Here is a 27,233-nt window from a genome sequence, read left to right on the forward strand (position 1 = left end):
TCCAGTCCTAAACACTGTGGTTCATGCCCAATTCAGCTCTTTAGTCATTCCATCTGCACTTCAATTTTCCTTGCATGGCTGCACTGAACTGCCTCCCCCGATGTTCTCTTCTCCCTGTCACTTGCGATTCAGTACTGTGCACAGAAATACTCATCTCTTGCTAACAGGAATGACCTCACAATCAGACCCAAGAAGTGATGAGCAGGCAAAATTTAGTCCTTCCAAGTTAGCCTTGCTTTAGGATTATAAACCCATAGACTCTCTCATTAAATCTTGGTCTACTGTGAGCAATATCTGGGACTAGGAACAGAGACCGTCCAGTCAGTTGAAATGTGACTTTCACAACACTTAAACCTCTTCAGCCAATCTGCATTCTCGCTTGGTCTAGCTTTTCCTTTTTTCCCATGACGTAGAAGACCCAGCAGTCTCCAGTCCTAAGAGTTCTCTTTGGCAGCAGACAGGGCTGTTAATGTCACTAGGAAAAAGCAGTTAGATCCAAAAGGTGATCAGTCACATGCTATTGATATCACCTTCTCATCTAGTAGATTACTGATTGGTTCTGGAGCACTTCCATGGTGTGCTTGTTTATTGCACATCAGTAGTGAGGCTGTGCTGGATACTATGTAATCACCATTTGGGAGGGGATCACTACCCAGAGCATCATCGCTCGCATTAACTGGGGGATCAACAAAAGGATAACTGAGTGGGAATCTGTTACTTTTAATTTACAGTGTAACCTGACTATTTCATAAAGTAGCCTTTTAAAGAGAGAATCTTTTGCTGTAAGCATTTACCTAACAGAATAATCTAGTCACATTAACATCCCTGGCAATAAAAAGATCTTCCTTCGACAGCCTACTTTCCTCTCTTGCCAACTGTAGGGATATCAAGAAGATTCAGTGTCTCTTATTATCTGCTGAAATACTATAAAAGCTATTGCTAGCCAAATGCCTGCATAGTGGTCATGTTGGTGCTTGTGCTCAGCATTGCAGACACTTTGTCTAAAGTGAGAAGCAATGGTGCAGTGCACAGCATTAGTAGCCACCTGGCCTTCTAATGAAGTCCTTTTCTTTCCCTCCTCTCACTCATTTCTTCTGATGGACTGTGGTAGTCCTAGGGCTTGTTTGCACTACAAGTTATGTTGGTATAACTTGTCACTCAGGGGTGTGAATAAGCTACCCCTTTGAGTTACACCGACCTAAGCACCAGTGTGGATGGCACTATTTTGACGGGAGAGCTTCTCCCGCCGACATAGCTACCGCCTCTCAGGGAGGTGATTTTATTATGCCAGTGGGAGAGCTCTCTCCTGTTGGCAAAACACTTTCATCAGATGCACTAGAGCGGCGCAGCTGCCGTAGCGCTTCCAGTGTATTGAACAAGATTCAAGGATTTATTTCGGGCCTTGTCACTGACCTGCTGTGACATTGGGCAAGTGGCTCAATTTCTGTACATCTATTGTCTCATCGCAGGGCAAGTTCCAAGGTGTAATTCATGATTATTTGCAAAGATCTCTGAGTTGCTTTTGATGAAAGTTGCTTATCAGACTGGAAAATACTGTAACAAATGTATGACCATGAAAGACTTTGCAGTTATCCCTTTGTTGCACCCAGGCAGGTCACCCAGGAATGGGTGTGACGGATTGGATCACAGAAACCTCCCTGGGAGCTGCCACCTGATGTGCCAAGACTACCTCTGCTCCTGTTTTCCCTGCCAGCTCAGGACTCCAGCACCCTGTCTTGCTGAGCCAGACACTCCCGTCTGCTCCAACAAAGACCCAGGGTCTGAATTACTTGCCTCAAAGCTGCAGGTTTACCTGAAAACAGCTCACAGAAGCGTGCTTGTCTTTAGCACTCAGATGCCCAACTCCCAATGGGGTCTAAACCCAGATAAATCCGTTTTACCTTGTATAAAGCTTATGCAGGGTAAACTCATAAATTGTTCGCCCTCTAGAACACTGATAGAGATATGCACAGTTGTTTGCTCCCCCAGGTATTAATACATACTCTGAGTTAATTAGTAAAAGTGATTTTATTAAATACAAAAAGTAGGATTTAAGTGGTTCCAAATAGTAACAGACAGAACAAAGTAAGTCACCAAGCAAAATAAAATAAAATGCGCAAATCTATGTCTAATCAAACTGAATACAGATAATCTCACCCTCAGAGATGCTTTAGTAAGTTTTTTCCTCAGACCGGACACCTTCCAGGCCTGGGCATAATTCTTTCCCCTGGTACAGCTCTTGTTCCAGCTCAGGTGGTAGCTGGGGATTCTTCATGATGGCTCCTCTCTCTCCCTTTGTTCTGTTCCACCCCTTTATATATCTTTCGCATAAGGCGGGAACCCTTTGTCCCTCTGGGTTTCCACCCCCCCTCACTGGAAAAGCACCAGGTTAAAGATGGATTCCAGTTCAGGTGACATGATCACATGTCACTGCAAGACTTCATTACCCACTTGCCAGTACACACACATACAGGAAGACTTACAGATAAAACACAGCCATCTGCAGACAATGGTCCTGGTTAATGGGAGTCCTCAAGATTCCAAACCACCATTAATGGCCCACACTTTGCTTAATTACAATAGGCTCTCAGAGTTGTATCTTTCTAGTTTTAGATACAAGAGTGGTACATTTATAGAAATAAGATGATCACACTCAGTAGATTATAAGCTTTGTAATGATATCTTACAAGAGACCTTTTGCATGAAGCATATTCCAGTTACATTATATTCACTTATCATATTTTTATAAAACCATATAGACTGGACAACATCACAATGGGCATGGAACTTGATCTTCCTAGTCCCGAAGGACAAGCCTCAGACACTTCATCTTGTATTAGTAGAGGACCTATGAGTCAGGATGCAGCAGTTCTGATTCTGTCCACTAGAGATCAACATCCAGAGTTGTGAGGTCAGTAGCCTCTGTGTTTGGAACACTCAATACGCTGCTGCCAAGGCATCTTCCTCTTTTTCTAAAGCTTTTGTCTGAGTGTGAGACACAGAGTGGTAGGTGTGTACGTGTGTGTGTGTGAATGCCATCCCTTTCCTCAGTGGGGGCTGCTGTCCTCCCTGTGTGCTGTCTGTGCTACAATGTGAACCTGTCCTGCCCTAGCCCTGTAGAGACGTTTTCTTTTTCCTCTGCCATGTGACAGTCTGATTCATTGTGCTCAGTGCCTCAGCCAAAGGAGGTCCTCTCCACAAAGAGCTGAACTTCAAGCGTCAATAAAAGAATTCCTGGCAATGGCATAAATCTCTAATTAGGTCAGGCTCTCTGGATATATTTCCTAGGAAGCACAATCTAATTAGCACCACCCTCCATTATGAAAAAACTACAGCAGTGGTGGTCAACTTTTTTTCATTTGTGGACCCCTAAAAATTTTCAAATGGAGGTGCAGACCCTTTTGGAAATCTTAGGCATAATCTGCGGACCCCAGGTTGGAAACCACTGAACTACACTGCGGACCCCTGGTTGGAAACCACTGAACTACAGCAAGGTGGTACATTGGCAAAGTATATAAGTAATTGAGTCCAAAATGGGCCGGTGCACAAATACAATGGCTGCAGTAGACTGTATTCTCTCATGTTTTTAAAATTCATGAGATACTAATTCTCAGTCTCTAATATATCTGGCACGTTAGCAACTTGGGATGTGGTAATGATTCTAAGCTCTTTAAATAACTGTCAAATCTGAGGGTTGTTAGCAGTGTTGCTTTTTTCATGTTTTGGGGGTTTTTTGATTTTGTTTTTTCTTTTTTAAAGAGGTCTTTGTTCTATAATAAAAACTCAGGCAACCCTTGGTGGAATTTTTTGTTTTGTTTTGTGTGTGTGGTTTTTTTGAAGAACTATTTAGAGTATTAAAATAACACTATGAATCTATTAATCTCTGACCAGTTACTTAACCAAGTATTTTGTTCTTAATGTCAATGTCTAGTAATAAAACAGTGTCCAAACATTCTTTTAAAAACAAAACTCAAAGAGGCACTGTTGGAAACTGAATTGCTGCTTGGACGAGTTATATTTAGAGCCCTAATGGATGCTAAGGGTTGCCCGTTGGTGATGAAGCACAAGTTACGCTTGTTGTACAAACTATAAATGGCTATGACCAAGGATTTATGGATTAAAAAGTGCCTCTGTTTCAGATGATCTGAGGGCAAGAACAGGGCGTAGTAATGGATGTTTAATGCAGGGCTCTAAAGATATTGCCAAATTCTGATTGTCCCATCATCACTGAAGGGTCTCTAGAGGGAAACGGCACTGTTCAAAAATAGGTAGCGGGCGTTCTTGTGTATACAACATATTGGGCACTGGCGGAAAGGCAGCATCCCTGATTGTGTGGTGTGGATGAGGGGAGAGAGCATAGAAGCAATGAAGGAGAATACAATAGGCCCAGGAAAGCCAGAGAAACTAAGACACGTCATGGAGGGAAATAAGATCAAAAGAGAGGAGTGAGCATGGAAGTAGATAAGGGGAGACAGGTCAGGGCAGCACTGAGAGAGTAGGAGAGAGGCCATCAAAGAGCAGAGTGAGGGCCTGAGCCTACGGCTGTTGCATGAGTGTAATTCTCATTGACTCTGGGGTTCTTGTGAGCCTTTTTTGTAATTGCCTTTGTTGATAAAGTTTTCCAAGATTATTGGAAGGGAGGAGATATAGAAGTGCAAAACATTATTATTAAGAGAATGACATCCCATATTGTAGAAAAAGTGGCCTGCCAAATACTTCCAAGTATTTATTTGAGTAAATCGGAATCAAAAGACAAATGGATTCTTTTTCAATATACAGTTGACACAGACCTTTAGCACTATCCAAATTATTCTGGACCATGTAAATAACCCTGTCAAGAGGCACATGGGTTTTGTTTTCAGACACAAACATTCTTTCGAGAGTGGGAAGTGCTGATGTTTGTTTATTCCAAAACTTGAGCTCACCAAGACATTTTAATGTGAGCTCCAGGCAAGTTCTGTAAAGATGGGGAGGTCTCGTGATTAATGAGCTGTGCATGCAGGTTAATGCTGGTCTGGCCAGTTTACCTCTCCTGATTATATTGTTTATTGTAGTCAGAGTGTCAATAGAGTACAGTACATTGGAGGTTAACTCTGTGTGTGAAACTGCAATGTACTGTATGTGTCATTTATTTCAATTGCTTTTTTAAAACAAATGGCCCTAGAGATGAACATTCCCTGAGTTTGTCGGCTAGACACAGAGATTAGCTTGAGTCAATGACTGACAATCCCATCCTTTTGTGAGTCATTTGTGTTTACCTATATGACATGCACATGACTATCTAATGGAGACATCAGCCTGACCCTTCACAGTCCACTTTCATAGACTGTACCAGGTGAACTGAGTCAGAGTCAATGGTGCTAGAGCTTACTCATTCATATACAGAGGTCAGCGAGAAACCAATTGTTCAGTTCACTGGCAGTTCCAAAAATATCAAGAAAAAATGTGGTTCAGGTTAAATTGAATCCAGACATTTTTGGCAAATTGTGAATCTAGCTGCTTCTCCCTCTCCCCCTCGTCCCCCAAATCTAGCAAATCTGTGTCAAATTCACAAATAGTTTTGTGAACTGAAACTATTCACCAAAAAATGCAATCTATTTGTCTGAAAAATGTTACCCATTTCTACTCATCTATTGTAATGACAGTATCATGTATTGAGCAGTTCTGATGCTGTCTGGTATTACTGTGCATCATAGGGACTATATTGCGAATGGAGATTATCCTTCGCTCACGTGGTAGTCGCCTGTCTTTTAGGAGCAGGAGGATCTGAATTCTGTCACCATGAAGTTCTTATTTGGTCATGGATTTGATACAACATTAGGTATTAAAATATGTGTAGAGTGAGATACCATTAGTGGCAACCTACAGTGGTTTAAAGCAGCTCATACCTACAGCCTCCTAAATATTGGGAGTTAGTTAAAAGTGCATTCTAAATTGTAAAATGGGGGGGGGGGAATCCTTTTGTAAAGCTTTGTTTTTTAATTTGAGATGTACAGAATTATTTATTTCTCATGTTTAGAGAATTCCAAATGATTGATGTAATTATGGTTTTGATGTTGATTAACAGATGATCTATTTTTAATGTTACTGTGATGGTATATTAAATCCAACCAGGAAAAAACAGAATGAGGATTAGTTTAATCAGATTAAGGTCCTAACTACCCAGGGAAATTAACTGGAATAACTATTGTGGAATACATTAACGCACAGTAGCTATTCCAGAATATTCTTTCATGGACACTCAATAGTCACTTTATTCCAGAAAAATCCCTTCACTTTGGAAGACCACTAATTATTCTAGAATTATTCCATAATTGTGTCTATACAAGGAGCAATTCTGGAACAGCTATTGTGGAATAGTTTTTATTCTGCAGTAGTTATTCCAGTCAATTTCTCCATGTAGACAGTAAAAGAATTGGAAGTCATAAACTAACTCTAACTGTCTGGCAGATAATAGGATGTAGAACTAAACCCAAATGAAGTGAGATCATTATGGCATTGTACAAAGATCTTAATGAGACCTCTTCTCTGGGCACAATTCAAGCACCTCTATTTCAGGAAGGAGAGTGAAGAATCAGGAGTGGTTCAGAGGCTAACAAGGATAAAAGACAGTGGGACTCTAATTGTGCCAGCTTGTACCTTGATCTCCCTCCCACCCCAGCTATCACAAACTAAGATTTTTTTTTAATGGAGATATCCTATCTCCTAGAACTGGAAGGGACCTTGAAAGGTCATCAAATCCAGCCCCCTGTCTTCACTATCAGGACCAAATACTGATTTTGCCCTAAATCCCTAAGTGGCCCCCTCAAGGATTGAACTCACAACCCTGGGTTTAGTAGGCCATTGCTCAAACCTCATGCTACACTATGCTACAATTATGCTACACTAGTATTTAGGTGGGAGATTTACCAAAAAAAACAAAAAAAGTGGATTGCTGGAAGTGGTGTTACACTGTTCCTTCTGAGCTTACTGGCCTTATGCCTCAATGTGGTGCTATGGGACATGGAGTTGCCATCTTTCAGATGAGATTAGGGTGACCACCTTTTCAAAAGGCAAAAGCGGGAAACAAGAAGGAGACCCACCCCTCTCCGTGGCCCTGGCCAAGCTGAAAGCTGGAGCCGGGCCATGGGAAGAGATGCCCAGGGAGCCCAGGCCGCTGTATGGAGCCCCGGACCCTCCATCTTCCCTGAGCAAGGGACTAGGGCCCACCTCAGCCTCCCCCACACTGGGAAGAGATTGGTGCCACCCCTGAGCCTCGGGCAGGCACGGAGCGGTGCTGCAGGGAATCCGGGACAAATGCTGTCCGGGAGTCATTCAGCCTGGAACCGGGACTTGAACTCTGCATTTTGGGACTGTCCTGCCCAAAACAGGATGGGTGGTCACCCTAGATAACAAGTAAATTTCTTATGGCATGTTTTGTAAGAGTAACTATGTAATCCCGGAGTCCTAGCCAAAATCTATTTTACCTGCCTAAAATCCATTCGACCTTCCCTCATTCCCCTGTGTAGTTTCAACTGGATAAACCCTGTCTCTTCCTGTCCTAAGCTGTTGTGTTTGTATTGTCGTGCAATGTTAGAGCTACTGTGTTTCACCCCAGAGGTAGCTGCATTTCAGGTGTGGTGGGGTGATCCCTATGCACACTTTGCAAAGCACTTGGGATTCTTTGGGGTAAAACTGAATGAAAGATGTTAATGTTATTAACTAAAAAAGGACCATAAGAAAATTACTGTCGGTACCGGGGACATTACTGAGATGTATATGTATGATTCTGAATGAGGGAAGAAGTTAGATGACAAGGAGATTTAAAAAAGCCGCTTCTGTCAAATCACCCTGGAGGGGAAGGAAGTATTATTCCCATTTTACAGTTAAGTGAACAGAGAAACAGGGAGATCTAGTAAGTTGGCCAAGGTCACACAGCAAGTCAGTGTCAGACCTGGAAATAGAACCTTGGCAGCATAACACCAAGTCTCCTGCTCTACCCATTAGACAGCACTCACTGTTGGCAAATGAGTCTGTTTTCTTCACTTCTTCCAGAAGGCTTGTGGCAAATTATACTGTGCCTCATAAAGCTTCTCTCCGTTTGTCGATGTGATATTTACAGCCCTGAAGAGGGTTTGCTCTTTAATGAGTCTAATTGGAATCTGAAAACAGAAGTTTGTAAAAGCACAGAGGGTTTATTCCAAAACCTACTGTTACTGCCGAGCTGCAGGGTCCTATTATACCCTCAAATTCCACATGGAAATTCTGATGCCATGAATGCTGGTGATCTTAGAGAGAATGGCCTTACGCTTGGAGATTGTGTTTGTTAAGGATGGTGTTTTGGCACCCACAGCACATCGGATTCTTTTCAAGTAGCTGCAATGGTTGCACTACAAGGAATTTACATTTCTAGAAACTGAGGGAAAATATTAAAGTTCCTTTGTCTCTTTTTAGTGACATCAAAGACCACATTTTCAAATGACTTCATCATAGCCTGTAAAACAGTAAGCATAGTTTTCCAGACCCAAGTTAAAACACAGCCATGCCACTTATTTAAAATCTGGGCTAGTTGACAATAGAACAATGATTCAATATCAGCAACTTTGGTCTAACCAGGGGTTTTGAATGAGGAGATGTGGGCAATGCAGAGATCTGGCACTAACTCCCTCTGTGAGCTTGGACAATTCACTTCAGCTCTTTTTTGTCTTTGTTTCCCCACCTATGATATTGAGGTAATGATGGTGGCCCTCCTGCCACAGCACTGAGAGCCTCAGGTAAAAGGTGATGTATAATAACAAAAGAATAGCCATACTGGGTCAGACCAATGGTCCATTTAGCCCAGTATCCTGCCTTCCAACAGTGGCCAGAGCCAGATGTTTCAGAGGGAATGAACAGAACAGGGCAGTTATTGAGTGATCCATCCCCTGTCTTCCTGTCCCAGCTTCTGGCAGTCAGAGATTTCAGGACACCCAGAGCATGGGGTTGTGTCCCTGACTGTCTTGGCTAATGAACTTATCTAATTCTTTTTTGAACCCAGTTATACGTTGGCCTTCACAACATCCCTTGGTCATGAGTTCCACAGGTTGACTGTGCGTTGTGTGAAGAAGTACTTCCTTTTGTTTGTTTTAAATCTGCTGCCTATTAATTTCATTGGGTGACCCCCTAGTTCTTGTGTTATGTGAAGGGGTAAATAACACCTTCTGTGACGTTGCACCCCATAATGCTTTATAGAAGTATGCTTATGAGTGTAAATATGATATAACTGGAATAGGTTTTATGCTAGATATGCCATGTAACACATCTCTGCAAAGGTTAAGATCTACTGAATATATTCATCCTGTTTGTATGCATGTATCATTTTTGTATTCAAAGTTATGAATATTGGCTAGGTACTTGTTTGATTTTAAATAGCCTCAGTGAAGCAGTTGGTCAGCTTCTTGAGAAAAGACTATTCTCAGTAAGTGCCCAATCAAGAAACACTTAAGCTAACAATGAACTTTGAGAGATGCCAATCCACATCTGAGCTTTTCTGTGAATGTGGCATCGGCCTGTAAGGAACTGAGTCATGTATGGACATGTGACTTGCCCATGTGACTCCAAGAATCCATCTTGGAGCTGGATCTTGCATAGGAGAGGGGAAGGGGTTTCCACCCACAAAAGAGAGACTATACAGACGCTCCCCGGGTTACTCAAGACCTGACTTACGCAAATCCGCACTTACGGAAAAAGTTCCGTGAGCTAGAAATAGGAGGGTGATTTTTTTATTTTTTGTTTTTTTTAATGGTCGGAGATGCATTTCCGACTTATGCAAAATTTGAGTTTGCGTAAGTCGGGGAGCGTCTATATAAGCCCCTGGGGAAACCCCTCCATTTTGTCTTCAGCTGGCACAAAAGATAGCCTCTCTACCCCTAGGAGATGCCTGAAAGAAACTGGAACAAAGGACAGTAACTACAGGGGTGTGAGTGATTGCTGGACCCAGACTAGGAGGAAGTCGAGTCTGTAAAAGAGGCTTATTGGAACATCTCTGAGGATGAGCTTTACCAGCATTTAGTTTTTTACCGTATTAGGCTTAGACTTGCGTGTTTTATTTTATTTTGCTCGGTAATTCACTTTATTCTGTCTGTTATTACTTGGAACCACTTAAATCCTACTTTTTATATTTAATAAAATCACTTTTTACTTATTAATTAACTGAGTAAGTATTAATACCTGGTGGGAGTGGGGAGCAAACAGCTGTGCATATCTCTCTATCAGTGTTATAGAGGGTGGACAATTTATGAGTTTACCCTGTATAAGCTTTATACAGGGTATAAGCTTTATACAGGATAAAACGGACTTATTTGGGGTTTGGATCCCATTGGGAGCTGGGTATCTGACTGCTGGAGACAGGAGCACTTCTTAAGCTGTTTTCAGTTAAGCCTGCAGCTTGTGGGACAGACTTGGATCTGTGTTTGCAGCAGGCAAGTGTGTCTGGCTCAAACAAGACAAGGTACTGAATTCCCAAGCTGTCAGGGAAAATGGGCTCAGAGGCAGTCTAGGCACATTGGGTGGCAATCCTAAAGGGGTTTCTGTGATCCAACCTGTCACATCTTCCCTATTCACTTTCGCCACACTAGTCATGATTTTATAGATTTCTAGCATATCCCCACTTAGTCATCTCTTTTCTAAACTGCACAGTCCCAGTCTTTTTAATCTCTCCACATATGGAAGCTGTTACATACCCCTAATCATTTGTGTTGCCCTTTTCTGTACCTTTTCCAATTCTAATGTGTGTTTTTTGAGCTGGGGATGACTGAAACTGCACACACAGTATTCAAGAAGTGGGCATACTATGGATTTCTATAGAGGCATTATTATATTTTCTGTTTTATTATCTATCCTTTTCCTAGTAAAAAGAAGAACAGGAGTACTTGTGGCACCTTAGAGACTAACAAATTTATTAGAGCATAAGCTTTTGTGGACTACAGCCCACTTCTTCGGATGCATATAGAATGGAACATATATTGAGGAGATATATATACACACATACAGAGAGCATAAACAGGTGGGAGTTGTCTTACCAACTCTGAGAGGCCAATTAATTAAGAGGAAAAAAAACTTTTGAAGTGATAATCAAGCTAGCCCAGTACAGACAGTTTGATAATAAGTGTGAGAATACTTACAAGGGGAGATAGTCAATGTTTGTAATGGCTCAGCCATTCCCAATCCTTTTCCTAGTGGTTCTTAACTTTCCATTAGCCTTTTTGACTGCTCCAGATTGCAAACTATGTTTATGATGAACTTTATGGAAACTTACCTGGTTTTCCAGGATCCTTTAAAATACCAGTTCAAGATATGAGTTCATCAGATTATGTAAAATTCAGCAATTGGGATCAGGTCAGTGGTTGGACAGGAGACCTCCAAGGAAAACTCACCGTGGTGTGGGAAGTAGGACTGGTGATTGAGTAAGTAGCATGCTTCTCTCTGCATCAATAACCAATGCCCTGTTGCTGTGTTTGTTGGTAGTGTGCTGCTCTTCTGCCATCTTCATGTCAGCTTTTGAATACGATGTAAAAAAGAGGCTCTATCCATTCTTGATCATCTGGAATGCCATTTGTCCCAGCCACACCATGGAGCTTCCAATATCCTACCTATACCTCCCACCTCCACCCCAACTCCAGCATTTTCAATGGTCACCTCCCTTTCCCAAAACAGTTATTTGTTGCTGATGTAGCATGGCAGCCATGTTCCATCCCAGAGATGATTGTATTTCAAGGATGAGTGAAATAAAAACCTGTTAGTGTTTATGACAGTCCAGTATTAATAGAAAGCATGATTAATTCTGTGAGATTACCCAGGCATTTAAGGATTTGTGCTGACTGACAGTGGCCTTACAGATTTTCTGTACCATAATGTACACCAAAAGGTAATGTAATAGCTCACCTAGAGCTGCAGAATCTGTAAACTCTGATTGTTCTACATATTTATGGAATATTGGGACTGGTGAACCAGGTTATTGCAGAGGGATAATTGACTTTCAGGGTGTCCTTAAGCCTGCAGTTTTGGGGCATCTTTATGCTTGAGCCATATAATGCCTATTGATATTTTGTAAATAATGACCAGATTGTTTTCTAGAAGACAATGCTGGCTCTTGATAACGTTACTTAAGCCCAGACAAACTTTGGCTGCCAGTATTAGTCTTTGATGCGTGCATTAGGTCACAAAGTATGTTCCACTCATGAGACTGTCAGCTCCGCCTAGAGCTAAATGTAGTACAGATGGGCACTGTAAAAGTTTCCCCACACTCCCCTGCCAAACAGTCATGACCTTCAACACCCATAACTATTCCAATCTTGGCACCAACCCCTCACCCCGGCCATCATCCCTAAATCCTGACCTACACTTCTGCTATTTTAGTCCAGCCCCCAAATCTCTATCCCCTCATCTCTACAAGTGTCCTGACTACAGCACCCCCTACTCTCCCACTCCTGGCTATGCTTGTGCACCACAGTCCTGACTGGTATTGTCACATGGAGCCCTGGCTATCCCTCAGAAGAGGCTGCCAGTTGTGCCAGATTGTGTATGTATGTGAGTGGCTTGGAAAGATGGCCACAAACAATCCGTGTGAGACCACAAAACTCATTTTAATGTGTGGGTGTGTGAAGTGATCTGATCTCTACCCAGCAGTTTCCAGAACTGAACAGCTAAGACAGTGGCTCGTAAACTGTGCACCACTGAGCACTTGTAGATAATTTAGGGACCCTTCTGTCTTAGTGCTTAAGCCTTTCTCTCCCTTCCCCTGTCTCCTTCCCTCCATTTGTTTTAAATTAAGGTATGATTGTTAAATGTGGATGCTCATACATCTGACTGGTTTTGATTTCTCTTACTGCTGACAGAGCCCCACTGAACGATGTGCCCATCTGCTTTGTAATCACTTCATGCAAAACTGTTACTTTCCTATTAGTTAGCACTTATAAGCACTCTTCTCCCATCACAAGCTTCTTTCCCAACTCCTGTCTTCCTAGCAGGGTGATACGTGACTGTACCTGATCTCAGAACATGACATGTTTTCATTTATATATGTTATGGGAGGAACACTTTAGCTGGCTGGTTTTCTTTGGTGTACTCTGCTGTCAGAAGGAACAGTAGACTATGGCTGTGATGATGTCAGATTTCATAAAACCAAGCAGGCTTGAGCTTTCATAGTACTTGGATGAGAGCCTGCCAAGGAGAAAAACAAGGGGCTCCAGGATATGGCATTGACTTGGTAAGTGGTGCTCTTTGTTCTCAGTTAGTTCTGAATCAGTGTAGCATGGCATTGCGGTGTGAGACAGAAATTAATGGAGTCCCTCACCACTCATGATGTTTAAGATTTATGGCACTTTTTGTAGAAAAAGGACATCTGTCTCTGTGTCCCACCCAAACTCCAGTATGGGTAATTAGAGTTGCAACTGGATTAGAGCAGTGGTGGGCAATCTGTGGCCCGTCAGGGTAATTCGCTGGCGGGCCGCGAGACAGTTTGTTTACATTGACATCCGCAGGCACGGCTGCCCGCAGCTCCCAGTGGCTGTGGTTCGCCGTTCCCAGCCACTGAGAGCTGTGGGAAGTGGTGCGGGCTGGCTGCCTCTTCCCGCAGCTCCCATTGGCCGGGAATGGCAAACGGCAGCCATTGAGAGCTGCGAGTGGCTGTACCTGCGGACGGTCAATGTAAACAAACTGTCTTGCAGCCTGCCAGCGGATTATCCTGACCGGCTGCAGGTTGCCCACCACTGGATTAGAGTCTGCTTGATTTCCTAAGTGAAATCCTGGCCCCATTGAAATCAATGGGAGTCTTGCCACAACTTCAATGGGGCCAGGATTTCACCCTTCTGTCTCTAAAATGTTACTTCTACAAGCCTATTGGATTCAGGTAACATTTGACCTCTGTAAATGTTCCGTATGGAACTAATCACAAGCCATATATTGCAAAATTGTCTTAATGCCCATGACAGAAGACATTTTTCTTTCTTATTTTTGATCCTCTTGATGGATCCTATGTATTATTTACATTTTTTGTTTTGATGCGTATGTGACTCATGCAAAATGTATCATGATTAAGGATAGGTAAATAGCTAAATATGATCCTGAATCTAGTGAGTGCTCCCAGAGCTTTCAAAAATTCATCTTTAGGTTTAATTTCCTGAAATGGATCTTTATCTCATGTTTGTTTTTGTTTGTTGATGTTATGGTAATGTCTAGGAAGTCATGAACCCCACTGTGCTAGGCATTGTACAAACCGAACAAAAAGACAGTCCTTGTTCCAAAGAGGTTATTTTTGTTCTGCCCAGAGGAAAGGTATTTAAAACAATTGTAATTTTATTGGTTTTATCTAAAAACAAGTTCAAGCACAACACGTAACCCTCTCCTTCCCTCCATACTTCCCAACATATGCCCCGTGGGATAGCAATATCTGTGTTCTGTAACCTAATATATCCTGAACCAAGTTTTTTAGACTTTGTCACATCTTTCATATAGAGTTACTGCCCTATGCAATCTCCAGAAGAAATCCCAGATGGCAAAATTCCATTGCTTTTCAGACCAGTCTCACTGGCTCTTTACCACTTCTGAGAAGGCCACCTCTTAACCTCTAAACATCATGTAACCATTTGGAAGACCTCAAAGAGCTGATAAAATAGTCAGGAAGCTGTCCTCCAACGCGAAAGATTTAGATTACAGCAGATTTCTGTACCAACTGCTTTAAAGCGCTATGAAGTCCAGAAAACACAATGAAAATCTTCCCATTGCAGGGTCCTTTTTCCATAAACATCACATGCAAACAACCCGGAGAGCGTAACAACATACAGATAAAATGTCATGGATATGGGTTTTGATCCCTCTAGCCTGAAATCTCCAAACAAAATCTAGTCAAAACCTCCTAGTTCACCTTCTTTTGATGCCAAACCATAATTGTCACGTGATTTTGATGCCAAACAGTAAATTATCCCAGCTTCACTCAAAACTCAGCCCAAGAGTCACTCGCAAAGTTCTCAAACCTTTCTACAAACCTGACTGAGCTTTGAGCTTGAACCAAACCCCACATCAGGTGGAAACTGCAAAGTTGCATGACCAGCTTGCCTGGAAAGTGCGGCCCAGCAGCTATAACAGCATCCCCACTGCACCACTAAAAGCAACAAGATGTCGAATGGTGTGAACGGTTTTTGTTTTCTGGTCCCTTGAACCAACTCAACTGGAAAAATGCTTCTGCAATCTGCTTTTAAAAAGCATCAGATTACAGACAACCAGGGCCGGCTCTAGCGTTTTTGCCGCCCCAAGCGCGCGCGCACACAAAAAAAGCTGCTATCGGCGGCAATTCGGAGGCAGGTCCTTTGCTCCCAGAGCGAGTGACGGCCCCGCCGCCGGACGTGCCGCCCTCCTCTTCATTGGCCTCCCCAGGCACCTGCTTGCTACGTTGGTGTCTGGAGCTGGCCCTGCAGACAACAATTCAAAAACCTTCAGGCTAGCAGAATAGTTTCATTCTGAAGAACTGCTTACTGGAACTCCACCCAGTAACTGCCTTTTAAGAGCCCTGGAACAGATTTCGTATATTAAGTGAGGTAGAATAAATCTTGCTTTATTCCCAGCTGCTATTTCAAAACCTATGGAAATACCAGGAACTAATTACTGTTGTTACACCTTGCCTTGATCACAGAACTATGAAGGTGCTTTCAGTTGGGCTGCTGTGTGTAGTGCTACCTCCCAGGAATGTCAGAAAAGGTTGCTGCTTAAATTGTTCTGATCCATCCCACACTGAAATCAGTAGAAAGACTTATGTTGACATCATTGGGAGTTGGATTAGCTCCTTAATCTCTTTGGCAATAAAAATATATATATAATTTTGTGGCCAGAATACCAGGGCCTGGCCAGGAATGGATGAGAGTCACACAACCAGGGCCGGCTCCAGGGTTTTGGCCGCCCCAAGCAGCCAAACAAACAAACAAAAAAAAGCCGCGATCGCGATCTGCGGCGGCAATTCGGCGGGACTGTCCGCCGAATTGCCACCGAACAGCTGGACGTGCCTCCCCTTTCCGAAGTGGCCGCCCCAAGCACCTGCTTGGTAAGCTGGTGCCTATAGCTGGCCCTGCACACAACATAATCCATACAAGAAAAAAATATTTTCTAGACAACAAAGTGAGCTGTTGATGGATCTTTGCAGCATAGTAATTAAAGGTTGCTTTGGGTTGTTGTTTTGTGGGGGAAATATACCCTTGAAATTCATGTCAACTGTAGTTTTACTCCCAGATTGCAAGTAAAAAGAGAATGTTCAGGCACAAATTAATCTAATTGAGTTATATTTTGCTTATTTAGTTAGCTTTGATCAAAATCAATATAACCATCAATAAAAATATATAAAGCCAAATCTAAATTCATAAACAGGCCCTACAAATTGAATCAGAACAATTTACACTTACTATAAAAATGCAAAATATTCTCTTTTATCTGCAAATCTCAAAACACTTTTACTAATATTAATTAAGATTTATAGCACTACTCTAACATCAGTAATCACAATTAGCCCCATTTTATAGATGAGGAAACTGAGGCACAGAGAGGTGATGCAAGTTGTCCAAGGTTGGCAGTCAGTGAGTGGCACAGCCACTCTTAACTCCTTTTCTAACCACTTAGCATATGCTCCACTTCCACCTTTACAAAGTCATGATACAAAAGTAAGGTGAATAAGGTGTTCACAGTCTGACCCATTCATAATAACATATCCCAGTGGTATGTAAAAGCATGTGACATTACCAAATCAGAATCACCATCAGCATCTCCAGCTCGGAGTGAGATTTATACATTGTCCACATCTCTGAGAAGTGAAGTGAAGCATCTGTCTGAGTTTCTGCTTTTTTGTCAAATTAACACTATTTCAGAAAATTATTCCACTTCTGGGTGGGACTGTGTTGTTATCTCTGCTACAGAACATTTCTGATATCTGAAGTTAGAATAGCGTGTTGCAGTGCAGTTGACTCTATCCATCATGAAAACCATGTTTGACTCTTGTAGTTAAAAGATACGAGATCAAATTTGGCTCCCAGTAACACGAGTCCAACTCTAATGGACTCAGTTTGGCTACAGATCCATCTGGGACTCTGTTCCTCATCTGCAAAGTGGGGCTAACAGTACTTCCCTACCTCCCATGAAGTGATGTGGACTACAGAAGGAGTACCAAAATTAACGCAGTAAAGTAGGTTGTAAAACAAGCTGTGGCGAATATTGTACTCGCTGCCCAGTCAGTCACTCCTGTTAGTCTCTTGAAATGTTGTGAGCAAAAGCGCTCTTCCTCTCCATTACAGGACCCATTCATCTCCAAGAAAGAATGCAGTGAGTGTAAAATGCAGTAATGAGTAAAAATGAGACCCTTATGAAAGACGGGTACATGTGTGCACTGCTCGCTAATGAAGAGAATCAGAATTGCTCACATATGTATCACAGGCCCTATATGGCAATAGATATAGGAGATTCATGTCAATGGATTTGCAGTTGTTTACGTTGAAGTTGGCTTCTGGCCTTTCGCTTCCTTCATCCAGGCCACAAAGTGTTTCAGATGCCAGCAAGCTTGTTGCTTGTTGGGGGAATGGGATGTATTATTCTGGCCAGTTAAGGAAGGGTGCTGATGTGCCACACAGGAAGCTCTTTCAGAAGGATGGCTGTTATGCTATGGAGCCTTGCAGAAAGGGGAGGCTACAAAAGGGGGATAGGGGATGGTTCTCAGGACTCTGTCAGGGACTCGGTACCCTTCAATGGTGAAAAACACACACACTGCTAGATTAACAGGAAACACACTTTATAAATGCTATTGCTGTGTCTTAAGGGCCTGATCCCAAACCCATTTATATCAATGGAATACCCCCACAGACATCAATGGGCTGTGGATCAGGCCTTAAGGACTTAATTTCATTCTCATCTCCCACTTAAGTAACAGGCATACCTCCCTCCTAGCCAGCAGAAGCACTAGACCCTAAATATTTTACCCTCTAATACTACTATCTTTTGTGGGCAGATATGAAGTACTTTTCCCAGTTAATAAATCACTTTTATTTCCGACTATCCACAACTGCCAAGCCATAACCTGAAAAGCTGAGAAAATTTGCTTGATTTGTCTGCCCAGCTTAAATCATTCTACAAAATCTTTATTTGTAAGTAAAACAAACAAACAAACAAACTTTCAGTTGAAACCATTGGGGGGAAAGCGGGGGCGGGGAGGGGTAGGAAGGGGGGTGATCTGCTCCGAAAGCGTTTTTTCCCCCGCCCATTTTATTAATGTAAGTGCCCATTTCTGTTTCCACCTTTGTAGAGTTATGTGCTCCATTTGAAACTTTTAACAAATCAGCCCATTTCCTTTTTCCATGTTAATCCTATGAAAGGACATTTAAAGGCATATGGATTGAATTTACAGCATTGGGAGAAGGAAAATGGGCTCACGCTCTGTATAGGGGTAGTGTAGTGCTGTGTAGGGGTGCAGTGTAGTGGCACTTCCAGTTTGCATATGTTGCTTCTATTAATTCTTAGAACTTGAGCTTCCTAATTAAACAGATTAGAGACCATTGGCAGGGTTTTCTGCATTAGTTAACAGTGATGTACAGTGCAGAGACACAGCAGGATAAATCATTCCCTTATCCTCAGAATATCCAGGAAGTTCTTGATGCAATCGTTGGCTGTGCCACTGAGCAGGATGCGAAGAGGATGTGTCCCGCTGAATGGGAGAGGGAGGAAGAGATCAATTCTGTATAAAATCTCAAAAGAAAACATAAAGACAAAGTAACAAAGCTCTCCCAATGTGGTGCAGGTTAATTGGCAATTATCTGCTTGATGGGGAGGCAGGGGACTGACATGACAGGAGGTGGCTGCAGAATTAGAATGAAGTACTCTCTACACCTCGGACTGGAACAGCTGGGGTATTGCATTAGCAGAGCTGTGTGGGGACAAAAGACTGAATAGCTTAGGGTGCCACAGATCAAGATTGAGGTATGCTGGAAGAGAAGTGTATGCGGACCCAGGTCTGGAATAGCAAGGAATTCAGCAGGTCTGGGTTGAGATACAATGGTGAAGTTGTGTGATAGATTCAGGAGTGGAATTATGGGAGCTGCTGCACATAAGGATTCCAGTGCAATGGTTGAGTTGCCTGCGTAAGCTCGCTCAGTGCTTGCGATATTATGACAGGTTCTAAACGGTACTCACGCCCTTCGCTTCCAGTCGCACCAAACTCTCACCCAATTTGGCTCTGTTTTGTTATAGACAAAGGAAGAACTGTGAAATGATACACAAAGCAGATTGTGGGTTCTGATCACCACTATATAAATTACTTTTATGTTATTGACCCAACTAGTCATTTTACATCAATGCTCTTGTAAAGAAAGTGAAACGTTTTTAGAAACATGCTTAACGACCAGAAAGAGAGGAGAGCGAGAGGGTGCGTGTGTGTGACAGAGGGAGAGGTGTTTCCAATCGAACTTTCTATTTCGGTCATTTGTAGAAATGCAAATAAATGCTTTTATGGGCAAGTTTTTCAAAATCAGCTTCCAAGAGTAATCTTACATGCCCAAATGTGCACATACACACAAAAAATCTAAACGTGTGCGTTCAAAACTGCCTGCTGTCAGATGTCCAAATGAGATCATTAATGGCCTGGTTTTCAGAGCTGCTGAGAATCTTCAGTTCCCATTCACCTCAGCTTAGGGTTACCATACGTCCGGATTTTCCCGGACATGTCCAGCTTTTTGGGCCTCAAATCCCCGTCCGGGAGGAAATCCCAAAAAGCCGGACATGTCCGGAAAAATAGGGAGGGAGGGCCCGGTGGTGCTCGGCCGGGGGCTAGGGGTGCGGGGCTGGGGGTGCTCGGCTGGGGCCAGGGTTGGTGGTGCTCAGCCGGGGGCTGGCGCCCCAGGGCCCGAGCCGAGCCAGGCGGGAGATGCCGGGGCCAGAGCCTCTTGGCCTGGGCCAGCTGGCCACCAAAGGGAGCCGCTTGGCCAGGGGGGCCGGACTGGGCCGCGCCGCACCCAGCCCCAGCCTACCTGCTGCCTCCCTGTTTCAGGCTTCCAGCGAACATTTGATTCGCAGGAAGCAGGGGAGGGGGAGGAGCATTCAGGGGAGGGGGCAGAGTTGGGGCGGGGACTTTGGGGAAGGGGCGGAGTTGGGGTGGCGCCGGGGCCCCGTGGACTGTCCTCCTCTTTTAAAACTAAAATATGGTAATCCTACCTCAGCTGGACTTGGCAATTATGCTCAGCAATCCTAAAAATCAGGTCATTGCATCCAACAATCTGATTACAGCTATGCAAGTTCAGCCTCTGGGCACACAATCTCATTTTTGCATATACAGTTTTAGGGTATGTCTACACAGCTAAATAAATAAAAGACCCACAGCAGTGAGTATCAGAGCCTGGTTCAACTGACTTGGGCTTGCACTGCGGGGCTAAACATAGCAGAGTAGATACTCAGGCGAGAGCCCGGGCTCTGAAACCCAGCAAGGGGGAGGGCTTTGGAGCCCAAGCCCAAACGTCTACACTGCTATTTTTGGCCCTGAAATGCAAGCCTGTCAGTTGACCCAAATTTGAAATTCACTGCTGTGGGATTTTTTTTTTACTGTGTAGACATATCTTTAAAGGCTTCTTTAGACTCTCCAAAGCTTTTATTGTAATTTTACAATAAAATAATTTTACAAACTCCTTGTTTCCAGCATTTACAGGCTGCAAACAATATCTGCATTTGCTCCCTAGAGCCCAGCTGCTCTGCTTCTGCCAATCAACAGCACTAATTGGTTCCAAAGACCTTCTGAGCGCTGTGGCTGAGTGAGCAGCATGCATTGCATTCCCCAGTCACACTACAAACAGAAATCAGTGCTTTCAGTATTTCCATCCATCCCTGAATGGTGGAGTATTCCCCTGCCCCTGTGATTTCACTTGTAACAGGCCTGTTCTCTGCTCTCCCCAGGTGTGCTGTCTCTGCCTGCCTACTTCAGCCCCTACAATGATGGCTCCATAAGCAGTGATGGACGGGCCGATGCTTATGCCCAGCTGGAGCTCCGAACCTTGGAACAGTCTCTCTTGGCGACTTGTGTTGGAAGCATCTCAGAACTAAGTGAGTTTCAGCTGTAACTGATCGTTTGTTTAAACAAAATATGAGGCCAGCTGCTATTGAAGTCGATGGCAGTTTTGTCATTGGCTTCAGCATGAGCGGCATTGGTTCCATGTTATGTAAAATGTAATTGTTTCAGGGTGCTGTTCATGGAAATCAGATTATGCCACTAGGATGTTTTATGCTTAATTTATGCATAAAATGTCCTGCTTCCAGCATTTTATTCTTTGTCTTAGTGAATTCAATGCTGGTGAAAGATCTGTTTCTAGCTATGTAGGTGCTTAAATGGCTTTCATCAGCCTAATGTCAGAGCACCAGATTGACAGCAGTTAGTCAAATGGCCACAAGTTCACTTTCTAGTTGTACACTAGTTGATGCTTCAGGGGAAAGTTTTTTGCTTAACTGAAAATTATAAAAATGGGGAGAAGGGAAATCCTGAAAATGCTTCTAATATAATGAATTTGGTAAATCTGTTTTTTGTGAACAAACCCCAGAGTTTGGGCCTAAACTACGTGATAGTGCCGCTTTAAAATAAACCAAAATGATTTGTGTTTTCCTGGCCTGCTTTTCCTTGCAAAATTTCTGCTGGCACCACTGTCCCAGTCCCCGTCATCTGAAGGCTAATGAATATCAGGGGCTGGCCAGGCCCAGAACTTGTGGTTTCACCATTTATTTTGCAACTTGCCTTAATTTGAGGTTTTTCAAATTCTTTTAACACACCTCTATTTATGCTGGAACACAAGGGAGCATTTGTAGCATGGGCCCATGATTGAATGCAGCTTCCTCTCCCTCTTTCCTAGTCCCTGCTTTGGCCAGCTTAGTCATTACGTCTAGTGAATGGATGTCCTGATATAGTCACCTACTGATTTTAAAATATGGTCTGGAGCTTGCCAAAGAAGTAGGGAGTGGGATGTTATTCTTTGCTGAAAATTTGAATTCCAGATGCATTTCTTTTCTGATCATGTGGGATTCAGGATTAGCACCAAAGCTAGAAGATGCATAGGACTCTTGTAAGAATGTTTGGGTCTTAGGGAAAGATTCAGGAGCTGCAGAAATGGAAAGGCAGAGACATTAGGAGGTTTTTTCCTCTCTGGAGTCTACTTGTAAAATGAATTTACTATGCAAAGAATGAGTGCACAGCTTCACGTTGCAAAGTGAGGTTTTAACACCCCATCGATCTGACTCACTAATAACTGCATAATGCTCAGACATACAGTAGCCATGTGTTTCCCCAGCATGTGTAATATCAATCCCTAAAGCGTTCCGCTGGAGGCATCGTAGTAAACTTGGTCTTTTTGCTGTTAGACCTAAGTGGATTAGCCTAAGAACATCCTAAGAACTGCACTGGGAGTTGGGGTGGGGATGAATTCACATTTTGTGTGGCTAAGTTCACGGCGCCATCTCAGACCCAGCTTGGTGTTGGTGGCTCTTTCAATTCCATCCTTTCCCAGCATTGTAATCATAGAACACAATGGAGGAACATTTCCTGTGAGGATTCTAGAGGACTGTAGAACATAAAGCAACAGAAGATTCCCAGGGAATAAATAGATCCTATGCATATATAATATTCTATAGTAGTGGTTCAGACTAGTGCTACAGGAATACCACTACTGTAAATTGTAACAGTAGTGGTATTCTGTCAGGCGACTGTAGTGTTTGTAATGTGGTGTGTGCTATGTTTAAAGCAAGTGTCAAATGAAGAACACTTGGGATTTATATAGCCAAAGGTGCTCTCTGCAGGTGCTAACCCATGGCAGCTTCCTGTTCTGAGGGGGAAGGGTTAGTATCTTCTTAATAGCAGCTGTGTAACATAAACTTTCCCTCTCCCAGTTGCCTGGTCAGGGAGTCTTCCAATGTATTGACACAGGAAGGTTGACAAGGGTTCAGAATCCCCAAGAACTGAGCAGCTCGGATGGATGCTTTCTCCTTGGGTTTAGACCTCTATCCGCATCAGAGAGAGACTTCCAGCAAGATCTGTGAAAATCAGAGAGCTAGAAATATAAGGACTGACCCTTTAATAAGGGAGATGGATGTTGTTACTCCTTGGAAGCAATCTTCAGCTATAGAACAGTGAGGAGGATAAGAGAAGCAGACACCAACAAGACGGGACTTCCAGCTAGGACAGAGGCTTTCCCTCTCTCTGTCATAAGAACCTGGGCAGAAAGCTGGGACTTGAGGGCTAGTTAGGTGGCATCAGATGGCTCCAATGTAGGGAACTGGTCTGGCCTCATAACATGTAGAGGACAGGGAGAACCAAAACACGCAACCTACCTGGACACTGCCTCTGTCCCCTTGCATAAATTATGTTCCCAACCCAGTGCTGACATAGGATCTTACAAAATGTATTTCATTAGCCAAAGGCAGGTAAGAACCCATGGATGTGGCTTCAGAAGAAAAGAAACAGCATTGAAATAGCAAAGAAAAAAAATAATGCAAAGTCATCACACCTATCCCTGATGACGGGCAAGTTTAGCAACTGAAATAGTAGTTTAATTCTACCATTGTCTAATGGCTAGGAATTTAAAAGGAAATTAAATTTCCATTGCAATAAACGAGTTGTTCTCAACCTATTTACCATTGTGGGTCACATATGTGGCCCACAATGTGTTATGTGGGCTGCATCCAATACTACCGGTGTGGCCCTGAGGATGTCGCATGGGCCGCAGCTCTGTGCTAATTGGGCCGCAGGTTGAGAACCACTGCAATAAACTATAAAATGGCAGCTCCAGGACCTGCCTATTGGCTTAGTGGGTAAATAATAATTACACACAAAGAAGGCTTTCTCAGTTGCCAGTGAGTTTATTTGGCTGAGAAAATAAGCATACGGGTTTGGATGAACGTTCAGAAATGCTTTTCCTGTCCCCTTTTGTGCAGGTGACTTGGTATCGCGAGCAATGCACCACATGCAATGTTTGACCACCCTCCGCCCCGGCATGAGCCCTATCCGGCAAACCAGGCAACAGCAGCCCATTACCTGGTCCCCTGATGCCCTCCATACCCTCTACTACTTCCTACGCTGTCCTCAGATGGAGTCCATGGAGAACCCCAACCTGGATCCGCCAAGGATGACCCTGAACAATGAACGGTAGGGAAGTCTGTTAACTGTTAGCAGTAAAGAAGTCAGGCCAACAAGGCCTCCTTTTGCAGAATAGCTCAGGGCTTATGTGCAGTGCAGTTTGTTTGCAGGAGGTTATCTATCAGGCATCAGTTATTCCTGCTGCCCAGCCAGCATGTGTCATTAGCCTTGCCAAGTTTACAAAGTGTTAGAATTGGAGCTGGGAAGCAAGCTGCTTTCTCAGACAGTCTTTTCCGAGCAAGACATATACTGTATATAGTCAGCAAGGCTTGTCTAGGGCCATTGCCAGGAGTGCATGTGGCGTCCTAAAGCAGTAAAGACCTTACCAAAGAAAACGTTACCTTCTCAATACCACTGATTAATGATTGTCATCATTCTTGGGAATAGGAAGATTGATTGCAGTGGAGAGCCTGAGAGGGATTTATGACCACCCTTCCGGGGACTTATTTCAGTTGCTGCTACGTGTCTAGTACGTGGGAAACTTGCACAAGAAGCCAATACCCAAATAAAAACAAAAGGGCCACCCTTACTCGTGCCAAGCAGTACCTGTCTCTGCAAGTAGTCTTATTATTAGACCTGGTTGTAAATTTTCCAATGGAATATTTTTTAATTAGAAAAGGTTGATTTGTCTAAATTGGAACGTTCTGTGGGCATGTATTGATTTTTGACTAAATTCTGACACAAACCACACAGGTTTCTGACACAGCCCTGCCTGGCAGCCAGGTTTCAAAACCTGCCTGGGTTCCTGCTGACTCACCCACCCAGCTCCTCAGCAGCCCACCTAGCAGGCTGATGGGGAGCCTGGGAGTCCAGCTCCTAGACTTGCAGCTCTTTGCCAGCCTGGACCTCTAGGGCTTCCTGTGTTCCTGGTTCCCAGGGTCCCTGGTTTCGGGGCAGCCCACCAGATGGATTGCTCCCGAGCTAGGGCTTCCAGTCTCCCAGCTCTTCAGCAAAACAAAACTTTGGTATTCACATTCCACAAACAATGTTGAAATTTCATTTTTGTTCCGTTTTGGAATTATTATTTTTTAAAATTTCTGAATGTCCCATGGAACGGGAATTCCAGTTTCTGGCCAGCTGTACCCAGGACATGTTAATGTGGCTTCTACTGTGTGGTGCATTGTGAGCCTGGCAAAAAGTCAGGCACACAGCATCTCCCTTTGCCCCCTTTGAGAGCAATCTCTGGCTGAGAAGCATCCTAGGCTTGCAACGTGTTAAATTCCAACTCCCATGCTAGGTGGCCACATTCTCAGAATGAAAACGCAGGTCATCCGTCAGGCACAGGAGCAGGGGAAGGGATGATACCTGCCACAGATTCATTAATACTGCGGCCCCTTATTCCAACACCAATGTCCTCCACTGACCCCAGTGTCCCCCTTGTGCTGAGTGGCAGCAGACGTCCAGGGCCTTATAGGTCAGTTCTCCAGTGAAAGAGAAATCGGTGATATGGAATCCGGATATACTCTTAAATGTAAATTTGCTTTATTTGCACACATTCGCCAGTCCTGGGATGAGATGGTCAAACAGCATGCAGGGCAGTCCCTTCTTTTAGGCATCTCAGCCCAAGGATGTTCCCAGGGAGCAACTCTGCCTCAAGAATGTATTCTTATCAGAGCCCAAGGCAGACAGCAAATTCTTCACCTGCTCACACGGTTCCCTGTCTACCCAAGCTGCCTCTATATTCAACCTTGCATAATCCAAACTAACAACAACCCGGCACAGCTTCCCAAGACTTACGTGTCAGCCTGTCCAAAATTTGCTTGCAGGCTAAGAACTTGGAAGACTGTGTGTAACAGCACCACCAAGTGACACCTGCCATAACGATATGATAAAAACAGTTTCTACTATCACTCTCAAGCTCCCATTAATTTAAAAAGAGATGTTTTTAACTTACAATTTTTTTCTCACTTAAAAATAATAAAATAACAAATTTAACATCTAATGTCATTTTTAAAAGTTAGCTGAATGTCACTTTAATAACACTAACAGAGAAAATAGTTTATAAATCACAACAAATTGGCCTTTCCTCACACCCGCAGACAGGGTCCTTCATGACTTTCTTTCCCCCCCCCCCCTTTTCCCAGTGTGGACACGAAGCAGCCCATTTCATGCATTCACTCCTTCTCATCACCTTCTAGGCTGGTGCCACTGTCAGGCCGCACTTTTGCAAGCCTGAGTGTTGCTGCCAGCCAGGCCTCACTCCTCCAGGCCTGATGGTGGTCCCAGTGCCCCTGGCCAAGCCCTGGTGGTGATGGGTGGTGCCTCCAAGCCTGCTGCAGCTGCTCTCCCCAGGCACTAGTGATAACAGCTTCTGAGCAGAGCCCACAGCAGGACCCATGGGTGAGGGAGAAGCTGAACATAAAAATGGGTGTCCCATTTCCTGGTTCCAGGTTTCCAGGACAGAATGCAGAAGTCTTGGGGGGGGGGGAAAAGGACATCTGGTCACTTTATCCAAACCTCAACTGCTGTAATTTCAGCCTATAGATTTTAAAAAACGGCAAATGAAGAGAGCACAATTATAAATTATAAATCTCTCTGATGGGGAAAGCAGAATGCACATCTCAGTCTGAAAGATGTTCCCTCTTGAATCCCCTCACAACCCTACCCCTTAGAAGACTGTCAGGAAGGTTCCTTTGCTCATCTGGGCAGACTGTCTGTTACTACGTTCTTGTGTGGCACCAACCGCAATGGGGTCTCAGTTTGATTGGCGTGCTATGCTACTCTATTCCAAAATAATAATTCTCCCTGTACTGATGACTGATCCTCTTCTAGAAGAAACTACAACCTTAAAAAGATCTGTCTGGTGGGAATAGAAGCAACTGGAGAGAACCAGTGTGAGCTTGTGATAGAAATAAGAGGAAATAAGGAATGCAGCAGGTTTCATTTTAAGTTGTTTTATCTAGAAAGATAAAGAAAAAAGTTACATGGTTAAAATAGGGAAGGGGATGCAAATGTAATAACTGCAAAGTTGGCCACATTGTTTGTCCTACTAATCTGAAAAGGTCACGCAGAGTACGTCTACACTACAGTAGACATACCCAGTCAGAGTAGTTGATCAGAGTTTGATGTGGGTTAAAACATGAATGCCGTC

At 43.5% G+C, this 27,233-nt stretch overlaps 1 protein-coding gene across 1 annotated transcript in view; it reads left to right on the top strand.

The window, feature by feature from the left end:
* ABTB2 (ankyrin repeat and BTB domain containing 2) overlaps nt 1-27,233 on the top strand; it is a 193,224-nt gene that overhangs the window by 117,989 nt on the left and 48,002 nt on the right. Inside the window, exons 2-3 of the mRNA XM_034769699.1 lie at nt 20,923-21,069; nt 23,941-24,151. Of these exons, the coding sequence (XP_034625590.1) occupies nt 20,923-21,069; nt 23,941-24,151 (358 nt within the window). The remainder of the gene's footprint in view (nt 1-20,922; nt 21,070-23,940; nt 24,152-27,233) is intronic.

This window comes from Trachemys scripta, chromosome 4 (assembly GCF_013100865.1).
Source record: "Trachemys scripta elegans isolate TJP31775 chromosome 4, CAS_Tse_1.0, whole genome shotgun sequence".
Taxonomy (NCBI): domain Eukaryota; kingdom Metazoa; phylum Chordata; order Testudines; family Emydidae; genus Trachemys; species Trachemys scripta.